General features: G+C 38.9%; 1 protein-coding gene across 8 annotated transcripts in view; it reads left to right on the top strand.

Annotated features, from left to right (window-relative positions):
• The window catches only part of GNPAT (glyceronephosphate O-acyltransferase), a 43,828-nt gene that overhangs the window by 11,086 nt on the left and 19,539 nt on the right, over positions 1–13,203 (top strand). For 7 of the 8 annotated variants that reach the window (XR_012133337.1, XM_017656730.3, XM_017656735.3 and 4 more), the window contains 2 exons: positions 3,300–3,476; positions 5,451–5,580. Coding sequence is in view for 7 of the 8 variants with exons in the window: in XM_017656730.3 (XP_017512219.1) it covers positions 3,300–3,476; positions 5,451–5,580 (307 nt within the window). In the remaining variant the exon portion in view is untranslated. Of the gene's footprint in view, positions 1–3,268; positions 3,477–5,450; positions 5,581–13,203 lie in introns of all 8 variants that reach the window. The other variant, XM_017656734.3, reaches the window with a different exon arrangement.

Raw genomic sequence — 13,203 nt, 5'->3', positions numbered from 1 at the left:
TTGACCCAAATCTTTCTGATCCTTCCTCACTTATCTTTGTGGGCTTCTTTTCCTTTGCCTGTCTCTGTCAATGCTGCTGTTCCTCAGGATTCTGTAGCAGCCCCTTCTCATTCTGCCCACTCGCTAGGTAGTTTTATTTGTTGCCAGAATTTTAAGTACCTTCCTTAAGCTGATTTTTATTACAATAATAATAATACATAATGTTACAAATAATAATAGGTAATAATAGCTAAATAGCATAGATAATAGTAATCTGTTGCTTCAGCCCAGATCTCTTTTGTGTTTCATGAATACATTTTTCTATGTTTATTGGACTATCCACTGGGAAATTCCCAAAACACCTCAAATTCAAGATGTCTAAATCACTCTTTGACCTTGTCACCCCAGGCCCTGTACATGTACATTCCCCTCCCCACCCAGTTTTTTCTGTGTCCAGGAATGGCCGCTCCCTGTGCTAACGGCTCAACCCAAAAGTCAGGATGCCACCTTCAACTTCTTGCTTTCCTTTCATGTGCTGTCTGTTGAGAGCTGCCAATTTGCTCTCCTAAATAGCTTTTCTTGGCCATTTTTTTCCATATCTGCTGCCTCTGTCTCACTGAATGCAGTAGCCAGCATCGAAGGGATTTTAGCCAAGGAAGGTTGTGATAACTTTGGCATTTAAGAGACTGCTCAGGTTTGTAATGTGGAGACTACACAGAACAGTGACAAGACTGGGGACAAGGAGTTATAAGACTATTGCTTATCTTTAAGCCTTTTCTTAGGTTTTCAGGAAGAGGGATCTAGAAGGACAGATAAACTATTGGGCAAATGAGAAGCCCACTTTCACAGAAGAGGTCAGGTCATCCTCTACCTCTCTGCTCCCCTGCAGTCTTGGACAAGGCATTCCTTCTGAACAAACCAACCTGTTCACCTGTATTGTTCATCTGGCCAATTCCTTCAGATCCCCAGGGTCTTGTGTTTCCTACTCTTCAGCCTCTTCACTGGCTCAAGCCAGCATAAGCATTTTCCATCTGGAGGAAGGTCCTTTCTAGCCATGCATTCCTTCTTTTTATTGCCCTGTTACTCTTTCCCTTCTCATCCCAAGTCATCCAAAGTGCAGGCTGTCCTCCTCTCCATTCACATCGCAGTTTCAGCAGATGCTGAAAATCACCCAAGGAAGGTTACTGTGTATCTCCGAGTGATGCAAGCCAGGGTACCCTGTTAGTCTTCAGTGTATCTTTCTGCTGTGTCTGTTATTGTTGGCACTGACTATAAGGTTTGTTTGGACCTCTTCTCTCTCTGGCCTGAATTATTTTGATCATTTCCAAATATGCTCCTTTAGATTTATTCCCTGAAAACCATCCTTTTCTAAAGCCCTGACTCCTTTGTTTCCCCTTCATCCAGTTCTTCCCTTCTGCCTTCTCTTCGTGTCTGGCCTTTGTTAGGATTACCTGACGAGCTATTTCACCAACTTGCATAATTTTCCTGAGCTTCCAGCTTGTTCAGAAAAAAGCAACCCAGGATCTGTGCCAGCATGACTTCTCTGCTCATAACCGGGGACCTGGCTGTTCCTGGGAGAATGGGCAGAGTTGTGCAGATCAGTTCTCTGCAAACTCAGTGCCTTTCCTAGTGCTGCTTCCCTTTCCCTTCCCTCGGGTCTGCCAAACCTTTGTGCTGCCCCAAGCTCTGAGGGGACCCTACCTCTCTTGCTACTAGCAAGCAATTATATAGTTTCCTTTGGGATTAGAAAAAATATTAGGAGTGATTTTCTTCAAATTCCAGGTTCTTATCTTCAAATATATCTATACTACACCCATTCCCTGTGTGCTTTTTAGTCTAGGCTCAGACACAAGGCCTCTGCTGACCACATGCTGGTGTCTTAATGCAAACCATCCCTTTGAGCCTCTTAAGACCTTTTGGTAGGCATTCTCTCCCTTTTCTCTATTTTTAGCCTTTCTTTCCCAGTTGACTTCTTCCCTTTAGTCTTTAAGCAAGTTCAAAGCCATTAAACTGTACACTAAAAATGATTAAAAGGGTAAATTTTATGTAATTTTATCAAATTTTAAAAATGAGATGATAGAGAAACAAAAAACAGGTCTTTTTGCTTTAACTGTTAACCTCCCTCTCCTCCTTCACACTTGTTAGTTGTTCATCTGATGGCCACTATCTTTGCTTCCTCACTTCCTGTTCCTTTAGTCTTCAGTCAATTTATGTTCAATATGGGTCCTCTTCTGACCATGTTATAGAACCCTCCTTGCTGCATCACTGTTTCAGATAACTTCTGAGTAAAGTAAAGGAATACAGATTAAGAGGAACAGTTTATCCTAGTCCCATACTCTTGGCCTGTTGAAGTGAGCCCTCAAAAGGTAAGATAAGGAACTGGGTGGGGAGTGATTATACAACATCTGTGAAGGTAGTAAATGCCACTGAATAGTTCACTTTAAAATGGCTAATATTATGTTAATTTCACCTCCATTTTTACAAAAAGAAGGTACCTCTTCACCGCATATAATTGGGGTACTTGGGGAAGTCCAGACTCCAACATCACCCTCTGATCTGTCCCTCAGCCTTTGGGAAGGATAAATACTATTTATCATACAGACTTCACTCTTTTTCAAAGTGCTTGTTTAAGAGAGAGTTAAAAGGATCAGATTAGGCTTCCTTGAGGAACAGAACTGTGACTTGTTCATCTCAGGCCCTCAGCAGTCCTAGCATACAGCCAACACTTTGTTCTCTTTACAAAAAAGATGTGGTGCACCATACGAATAAAGAGAGTTCCATTGTGAGATCACTGGTTTCACTAATTATCCTTTGATACTTTGGAGATTTTTGTACCAATGTCCTATATATCTGATATAGTCTGAGTGGTTACTTTAGTGTACTCTTGTATTTTCACCTTGTATATTACCTGGTAATAGCACTGAGCAAGTTTTTCCAACATTGCAACAGTTTACTGAAAGAAAACACTAAATACATATTTTGGGACACTAGATCATAGGCAACAACTTAGTTTAGAGCATTTGAATGTAAGCTTATTAACAAAGCAAATGGAAAGGTGTGATGTTTTCTTTAGTTTAAAATGCTATCCTAGAAAGCCAATTCTCTTTGAATTTCTAGTCTTTAAATTTCCTAAATAGGATCATTTATCTACTTTTGTCATGTTGGGAAATAAGTTATGTCAATTTAAATTAAGAAAACTTACTATTTTTGAATTATTTAATATTGGGCCATTTGGAACTAATCCTACTGGTTTGAGTAAAAAGCATTTGGCTTCTTTTTTTTTTTTCAGACATGTATCCCCACTTTCCTTTTTTTTTTAGCTTTCCAAGGAATCCTTTCAATCTGTTGATGTCCTCCGAGAGGAAGCTTGTGAGATTTTGGATGAAATGAGCCACAAACTGCGTCTGGGAGCCATCCGGTTTTTTGCCTTTGCCCTGAGCAAAATATTTAAACAAATATTCTCAAAAGTGTGTGTAAATGAAGAAGGTATTCAGAAAGTGAGTACTGCTTGTTAAAAGGGTAAATTTTATGTATATTTTATCAAATATACTGCTCACAATTTAGCCAACTCAGAGACATCTCACTGCACAAAATAAGCAGGCCCCAGACACCAGGCATCCGGGCTGGGCAGAAGGTGCTCTGCCTCTCCAGCAGGTGGTGTTTTCCCTTTTCCCTTCAGACCTATAGACTTAGACTAACTTGCTTAGTCAGGGCAGACTTACAGACTAACCTAATGTCAGGCGCTCACAAAGTTACAGAAGTAATACAAGGAAGTTCCTTCTGCACTTCATTCCAATTCCCCTATTGCATTTTCTTTATTCTTTCCTTGATCCTCTGGTGTGTTTTTCCTATAAACAAGGGCATTTCTCTTATGCTGCAATTATCAAAATAAGCAAATTGACAGTGATATAATAGTGATATAGACCTTTTTCGTTATTTCATCAGTTGTCCCAGTTATATCTCAGATGGCAAAAGAAAATCCCAATCATGTGTTACATTCAGCTTCCATATCTCTTTTAATCTAGTCTTAGTCTTTGTTTGTGTTACATGAAATCATTTTTGAAGAGAGTGGCTCAGTTATTTTATAGTGTCCCTTGATTTAGGTTGAGTAATATATTCTCAGTGTTAGAACTCAGGTCATGTACTTATGGCAGGAATACCACAGAAGCGACATTGTGTCCTCAGTACATCAGACCAGGAGTGTGCGGTCTGTCTGCCCCACTGTTGGTGATGTGCATATTCATCAGCTGGTTGCCGTGGTGCCCACCAAGTTTTCTCCACTGTAAGATTACTACTTTTCCCTTTGTAATTGACACATACCTTCTGTAGAGATCCTGTCAGAATGGCTCAGTGTCCTATTTTTCACTAAGCTTTCCTTCACAAGTTTTTACAGCCACTGGTGATTTTTGCCTGAATCGGTCATTACTCTGATGATTGCCAAATGGTGATTTTTTAGATTCCGACACTCCTATTATTTAATAGTTTGCTTTTTTTCTGAAAGGAAGAGCTTTCCCTATGAAGATTATTTTATTCATTTATGTTTTTAATACCTTTTTCTCTTCCTAGGAAGCTCTCACCTTCATTGGCCTTCCTCCTTATGCCTTTTAATGTTTTGCTTGTTTACTTTCAAGAATTTTTTCTTTTCCTTCTATAACTGTCTTCTGGACTGCTGACTGACTCTCTGAATCTCTGTCAAAGAATGTTTGGTACAGTGTTTGGAGCCAGGGAATGTTGGCTGGCTGATCTTTACTGATCATATATTGCCTTGGCTCAGTTAGTTATAGTTACATTTCAGAAAAACAGGTAATTTATTGATGCCAGTGAATATTTTTCAGGTTGATAGCCTTTGTAGTCTGTACCTGGAAGCTCAGATGCATCCCTCCATCTACATGGCACCCATTCTCCCTGGCAGTGAGTCTGCTGTACAAGTAGAGAAATACCATACCTCTTATTGCCCTAATAATTCATAGATTTTTGTTGTTGTTCTCCCTCAGGGAAGTTTTACCACAAACTCTCTTACTACAAATAGCCACTGTAAAGTAGCAGTTAACAGTTGACTTTTTAATTCAAACTAACTTCAGTTTCCACTCCTAACCCCGCCATTTATTAGGTGTATGACCATGTGATAACCGAGGAAGCTAAGGCTTAGACCTTCTTTACAAATACGTGGTATTAAACAATGCATGTAAAATTCTTGGTATGTAAAATGCTTAATATGGTGCCCAACTGATATATGTTAATGATTATTACCATTATTATTATAATCTAAAATTTACGTTTTAATATTCTTGCATTATGTGAGATTATTTAACTAGAACACTTGAAATCAAAAGTTTTGTGTATATGGTAGGAGAGGCAGATAAACATTATTTGCCTCTACATGTTCACACATTCTTCCATCTTCTTATTTGAGAGAGTATTTTAATAATATGAAAACTGAAATTATTCAAAATGTAACATTTGTTTTAAAGCTACAACGAGCCATCCAGGAGCATCCAGTTGTTCTTCTGCCTAGTCATCGAAGTTACATTGACTTTCTGATGTTGTCTTTTCTTTTATACAACTATGATTTACCTGTACCAGTCATAGCAGCAGGAATGGGTATGTATTGTGTTTCTACTTTTTTTAGTTATAAAAGTCACAGTGTTTACTGGAATGATTTTAACAATGCCAAGGTATTTGAAGATGATGAAAACAGCCTCTCCTTTCTACCATCCAGTCCTAGTGGTCAGTAGTTTGGGTTGTGTCCTTTTCTAACTCTGCTTTATTATGCCCAAACAGACATAAGCATGATGCACGTAGGGTTTTTGGTTTAGATTTGAAAAATGAGATTATATTACCTATATGTACTGCTTTTATTGGAAATACAACTGTGGCTGACTCTGTAGGTCAGAAGTAGATCTTTTTTTTAACATATTTTTAAATTGTGGTAAATTAAATAAAATTTAAAATGTACCATATTAACCATTTCTAAGCGTCTAGCTCCAGGGCATTAAGGGCAGTCACATTGTGTGGTACTCTTACTACCATCTGTCCACAGAAAGCTTTTCATTTTGCAGAACTGCCATTCAGTCCCCATTCTGCTCTACCCCCAAACCCCTGGCAGCTTTCTGTCTGTACGAATTTTACTTCTCTAGCAACCTCATAGAAGTGAAATCATACAGTATTTGTTCTTTGTGGCTAGTTTATTTCAATCAGCATAATTTTCTGATGGTTCATCCATATTACACCATGTGTCAGAATTTTCTTTCTAAAATCTGAGTAACATTTTCTTTATCCATTCATCTGTGGACACTTTGGGTGGTTGCCACCTTTGGGCTGTCAGGAAAAGTGCTGATATGAATGTACAAATATCTCGTCAAGTCTCTGCTACAAGTTCTTCCAGATACATACCCAGAAGTAGAATTGTTGGGTTATATGGTAATTTTATTAATATTTTGAGAAACCACCATACTGTTTTCCATAGTTGTGGTACCATTTCACATTCCCACCAGTAGTGTATAATATGGGTTCAGTTTCTTTACATCTTCACCAACATGTTTTCTAGTTTACTTTTTCTTTTTTGATGTAACATTCTAATGGGTGTGAAGTGGTGGAAGTGGTATCTCATGGTGATGTTGATTTGCAGTTCCCTAATGATTAGAGATGTTGAGCATCTTTTCACATAATTTGGCCATTTCTATGTCTTCTTTAGAGAAATATCTATTCAAGTCCTTCGATCATTTTTGAATTCTGTTGTTTGGTGTTTTATCTATCTGTCTATCTATCTGTCTATCTATCTATCTATCATCTATCTATCTATCTATCTATCTATCTATCTATCTATCTATCTATTATTTGTCTATTCATTATTTGTTTATTTATTTATGTATTTATTTATTATTATTTATTTTGCTATCGTTAATGTAAAATTACATGAACAACATATGGTTACTAAACTCCCCTTATTATCAAGTCCCCACCACATACCCCATTACAGTCACTGTACATCAGCATAGTGAGATGCTATAGAATCACTGCTTGTCTTCTCTATGTTCTACTGTCTTCACCATGTCTCCACCCACATTATACATACTAATCGTGATGCCCCTTCTTCCCCCTTATCCCCTTCCCACCCATCCTACCCAATCCTTTTCCCTTTGGTAACTGTTAGTCCATTCTTGGGTTCTGTGTTTTGTTCCTTCAGTTTTTGCTTTGTTCGTATATTCCACAGGTGAGTGAAATCATTTGATACTTGTCTTTCTCTGCCTGGCTTATTTCACTAAGCATAATACCCTCTAGCTCCATGCATGTTGTTGCAAATGGTAGGATATATTTTCTTCTAATGGCTGAATAATATTTCATTGCATATATGTACCACATCTTTATCCATTCATCTACTGATGGACACTTAGGTTACTTCCATTTCTTGGCTATTGTAAATAATGCTGCGATAAACATAGGGGTGTATATGTCTTTTTCAAAGTGGGCTCCTGCATTCTTAGGGTAGAGTGAAATTCCTGGGTCAAATGGTATTTCTATTTTGAGTTTTTTGAGGAACCTCCATACTGCTTTCCACAGTGTTTGAACTAATTTACATTCCCTCCAACAATGTAGGACAGTTCCCCTTTCTCCACATCCTTGCCAACATTTGTTGTTTGTCTTCTGGATGGTAGCCATCCTAACTGGTGTGAGGTGTTATCTCACTTGGTTTTAATTTGCATTTCTCTGATGATTAGGGATATGGAGCATCATTACATGTGTCTGTTGGCCATCTGAACCTCTTCTTTGCAGAAGTGTCTGTTCAGGTCCTCTGCCCATTTTTTTTTTTTGTATCATTAATCTACGATTACATGAAAAACATTATGTTTACTAGGCTACCCCCTTCACCAAGTCCCCCCCACATACTCCTTCACAGTCACTGTCCGTCAGCGTAGTAAGATGCTGTAAAATCACTACTTTTCTACTCTGTGTTGTAGAGCCTGCCCCATACCCCCCCAACATTATACATACTAATTGTAAAGCCCCCTTTCTTTTTCCCCGCCCTTATCCCTCCCTTCCCACCCATCCTCCCCAGTCACTTTCCCCTTGGTAACTGTTACTCCATTCTTGGGTTCTGTGAGTCTGCTGCTGTTTTGTTCCTTCAGTTTTTCTTTGTTTTTATACTCCACATATGAGTGAAGTCATTTGGTACTTGTCTTTCTCCACCTGGCTCATTTCACTGAGCATAATACCCTCTAGCTCCATCCATGTTGTTGCAAATGGTAGGATTTGTTGTCTTCTTATGGCTGAATAATAGTCCGTTGTGTATACGTACCACATCTTCTTTATCCATTCATCTACTGATGGACATTTCGTGGCTATTGTAAATAGTGCTGCAATAAACATAGGGGAGCATCTGTCTTTTTCAACTGCTCTGCCCATTTTTTAATTAGCTTATTTGCTTTTTGTTTGTTCAGGTGTGTGACCTCTTTATATAATTTGGGTATCAACCCCTTAATGAATATGTTATTTATGAATATATTCGCCCATACTGTAGGATGTCATTTTCTTCTACTGATGGTGTCCTTTGTGTTACAGAAGCTCTTTATTTTGATATAGTCCCACTTGTTCATTTTTGTTTTTGTTTCCCTTGCCTGGGGAGATATGTTTATAAAGAAGTTGATCATGTTGATGTCGAAGAGAGGTTTACCTACATTTTTTTCTAAAGAGTTTTATGATTTCATAACTTACATTCAGGTCTTTGATCCATTTTGAGTTTACTTTTGTGTATGGGGTTAGACAGTAATCCAGTTTCATTCTCTTTCATGTAGCTGTCCAGTTTTGCCAACACCAGCTGTTGAAGAGGCTGTCATTTCCCCATTGTATATCCATGGTTCCTTTATCGTATATTAATTGACCATATATGCTTGGTTTATATCTGGGTTCTCTAGTCTTTTCCATTGGTCTATGGGTCTGTTCTTGTGCCACTACCAAATTGTCTTGATTTACTGTGGTTTTGTAGTAGAGCTTGAAGTTGGGGAGCCTAAGTCCCCCCACTTTATTCTTCCTTCTCAGGATTATTTTGGCTATTTGGGGTCTTTTGTGGTTCCATATGAATTTTAGAACTCCTTGCTCTAGTTCACTGAAAAATGCTGTTGGTATTTTGAATAGGAATTGCATTGAATCTGTAGATTGCTTTAGGCAGGATCGCCATTTTGACAGTAATAATTCTGCCTATCCATGAGCATGAGATATGTTTCCCATTTATTGGTATCTTTAATTTCTCTCATGAGTGCCTTGTAGTTTTCAGAGTATAGGTCTTTTACTTCCTTCGTTAGGTTCATTCCTAGGTATTTTATTCTTTTTGATGCAACTGTGAATGGAATTGTTTTCCTGCTTTCTCTTTCTCCTATATCAGTAGTGTATAGGAATGCAACAGATTTCTGTGTATTAATTTTGTATCCTGCAACTTTGCTGAATTCAGTTATTAGATCTAGTAGTTTTGGAGTGAATTCTTTTATGGTTTTTTATGTACAATATCATGTCATCTGCAAACAGGGACAGTTTGACTTCTTCCTTACCAATCTGAATTCCTTTTATTTCTTCGTGTTCTCTGATTGCTATTGCTAGGACCTCCAAACCTATGTTGAATAAGAGAGGGCATCCTTGTGTTGTTCCTGATCTTAAAGGAAAAGCTTTCTGCTTCTCACTGTTAAGTATAATGTCGGCTGTGGGTTTGTCATATAGGGTCTTTATTATGTCCAGGTATTTGCCCTCTCTATCCATTTTGTTGAGAGTTTTTATGATGAATGGATGTTGAATTTTGTCAAATGCCTTTTCAGCATCTACGGAGATAGTCATGTGGTTTTTGTCCTTTTTGTTGATGTAGTGGATGATGTTGATGGATTTTTGAATGTGGTACCATCCTTCCATCCCTGTGATAAATCCCATTTGATCATGATGAATGATCTTTTTGATGTATTTTTGAATTTGGTTTGTTAATATTTTGTTGAGTATTTTTTCATGTATGTTCATCAGGCATATTGGTCTGTAATTTTTTTGTGGTGTCTTTGCCTGGTTTTGGTATTAGAGTGATGTTGGCCTCGTAGAATGAGTTTGGGAGTATTCCCTCCTCTTCTACTTTTTGGAAAACTTTAAGAAGGATCGGTATTACATCCTCACTAAATGTTTGATAAAATTCCACAGTGAAACCATCTATTCCAGGCGTTTTATTCTTACCAGTTTAATTTCCTTGCTGGTAATTGGTCTGTTCAGATTTTCTGTTTCTTCCTGGGTCAGCCTTGGAAGCTTGTATTTTTCTAGAAAGTTGTCCATTTCTTCTAGGTTATCTAGTTTGTTACCATATAATTTTTCATAGTATTCTCTCATAATTCTTTGTATTTCGCTGGTGTCTGTGGTGATTTTTCCTTTCTCATTTCTGATTCTGTTTATGTGTGTAGACTCTTTTTTTCTTGATAAGTCTGGCTAGGGATTTATCTATTTTGTTTATTTCCTCAAAGAAATAGCTCCTGCTTTCATTGATTCTTTCTATTGTTTTATTCTTCTTGATTTTATTTATTTATGCTTCAGTATTTATTATGTCCCTCCTTCTGCTGACTTTGGGCCTCATTTGTTCTTCCTTTTCTACTTTCACTAATTGTGAGTTTAAACTGTTCATATGGGATTGTTCTTGTTTCCTGAGGTAGGCCTGTATTGCAATATACTTCCCCCTTAGCACCGCCTTGGCTGCATCCCACAGATTTTGTGGTGTTGAATTAGTGTTGTTATTTGTCTCCATATATTGCTTGATCTCTGTTTTTATTTAGTCATTGAGCCATTGATTATTTAGGAGCATGTTATTAAGACTCCATGTGTTTGTGGGCTTTTTCATTTTCTTTGAGTAATTTATTTCTAGTTTCATACCTTTGTGATCTGAGAAGTTGGTTGGTACAATTTCAATCTTTTTGAATTACTGAGGTTCTTTTTGTGGCCTAGTATATGATCTATTCTTGTAAATGTTCCATGTGCACTTAAGAAGAATGAGTATCCTGTTGCTTTTGGATGAAGTGTTCTGTAGATGTCCGTTAGGTCCGTCTGTTCTAATATGTTGGTCAGTGCCTCTGTCTCTTATTTTCTGTCTGTTGATCTGTCTTTTGGAGTGAGTGGTGTGTTGATGTCTCCTAAAATGAATGCATTGCATTCTATTTCCCTCTTTAATTCTGTTAGTATTTGTTTCACATATGTAGGTGATCCTGTGTTGGGTGCATAGATATTTATAATAGTTATATTCTCTTGTCCTGACTCCTGTATCATTATGTAATGTCCTTCTTTGTCTCTTGTTACTTTCTTTGTTTTGAAGTCTTATTTGTCTGATACAAGTACCTGCATCTCCTGATTTTTCCTCAGTATTAGTTGCATGTCATATCTTTTTCCATCCCTTTACTTTCAGTCTGTGTATGTCTTTGGGTTTGAAGTGAGTCTCTTGTAGGCAGCACATAGATAGGTCTTTTTTTTTTTTAATCCATGCAGTATCTCTATGTCTTTTAATTGGTGCATTCAGACCGTTTACATTTAGGCTGATTATCGATATGTATGTACTTACTGCCATTGCAGACTTTAGATTCGTGGTTACGAAAGGTTCAGGGGTAATACCCTTACTATCTAAGAGGCTAATTTAACTCACTTTGTATGCTATTACAAACACAACCTAAAGGTTCCTTTTTTTTACCCTCCTTTTTCTTCGTCCTCCATACTTTATATGTTAGGTATCATATTCTGTATTCTTTGTCTATCCCTTGATTGACTTTGGGGGCTGCTGATTTGATTTTGCGTCTGCTTAGTAATTAATTGTTCTACTTTGCTGTGGTTTTATTCCCCCTGGTGACATCTATTTAGCCTTGGGAATACTTCCATCTATAAGAGTCCCTCCAAAATGCACTGTGGATTTGGTTTGTGGGAGGTAAGTTCTCTCAGCTTTTCCTTATCTGAAAATTGTTTAATCCCCCCTCCAAATTTAAATGATGGGGGGAGGAGCCAAGATGGCAGCGTGAGTAGGGCAGCAGAAATCTCCCAAAACCATATATATTTTTGAAAATACAACAAATACAGCTGTTCCTAAAAGAGAGACAAGGAGATACAGGACAACAGCCAGGCTACATCTACACCTTTGAGGACCCAGCACCTCACGAAGGGGGTAAGATACAAGCCGCAGACCAGCAGAATGCGAGTGTGCCCCATACCTCAGTTCCCCAGCGCGAGGAGAGGAGTCGGAGCGGGGAGGGACTGGGAGCCCAGGAGTGCTAAATACCCAGCCCTAATCATCTGCACCAGGAGCGCAGACACACAGTGAGTGGTGTGCTGGATACAAGGGAAATGGAACAGTAAAACCTGCGAGGGGGTTCCCACAGCCAGTGCCCCTGGGACAAAAGAAAAGCGAGTGTGTTTTGAAAGTCTTAAAGGGACAGGAGCCTCACAGCTGGACGGATGCGTCCCAGCACACTCTGCCCAGCAGCTGGGAACTCTGGGGAACTCCAGGTGCCCTAAGCCCCTGGGAGGCAGTGCAGGTCTGAGGCCCATTATGGCGATAAACAGCCTCTCGCCCGTTCCCCCTCCGCTGGGCCCCACCATAGCAGAGCAGCAGCCTGAGACTAGCCACGCCCACAGCAACCACACAGAGCCTCCTCCACAGCCGCCCGGGCCAGACTCAGAGGCTCCCTCGGCGTGCAGCTGCCCACCACAAGTCGCTAGGGGTCACCGTTCTCGCAGGAAGGGAAAGGGACAGGCAAGCAGGAAGGGACTTTATTCTCCCAGCTGACACACACGCCAACTGCCTATGACTACCTCTATCACCATGAAAAGGCAGAAGAATTTGATTCAAGAATAACCAGGACATACCCTGAGAGGGAACCTGGAGAGATAGATGTAACCAATCTTCCTGAAAAATATTTCAAAATAAAGGTTATAACCATGCTGATGGAGCTGCAGAGAAAAATGTAAGAGCTATTCGATACAGTTGGGAGGGTGAATACAGATATGAAACAATCTCTGGAAGGACTTAAAAGTAAAATGGATGAGGTGCAAGAGGCTGTTAATTGAAGAGAAATCAGAGAACTGGGAACACAGAGAAGCTGATGCAGAGAGAGAGAGAAAAGGATCTCCAGGAATGAAAGAATATTAAGAGAACTCTGTGACCAATCCAAAAGGAACAATATCCGCATTATAGGGGTACCAGAAGAAGAAGAGAGAGAAAAAGGGATAGAGAGT

Source organism: Manis javanica, chromosome 7 (genome assembly GCF_040802235.1).
Source record: "Manis javanica isolate MJ-LG chromosome 7, MJ_LKY, whole genome shotgun sequence".
NCBI lineage: Eukaryota > Metazoa > Chordata > Mammalia > Pholidota > Manidae > Manis > Manis javanica.
Note: the sequence above shows the minus strand (reverse complement) of the source record. Positions and strands in the feature narration are given on the sequence as shown.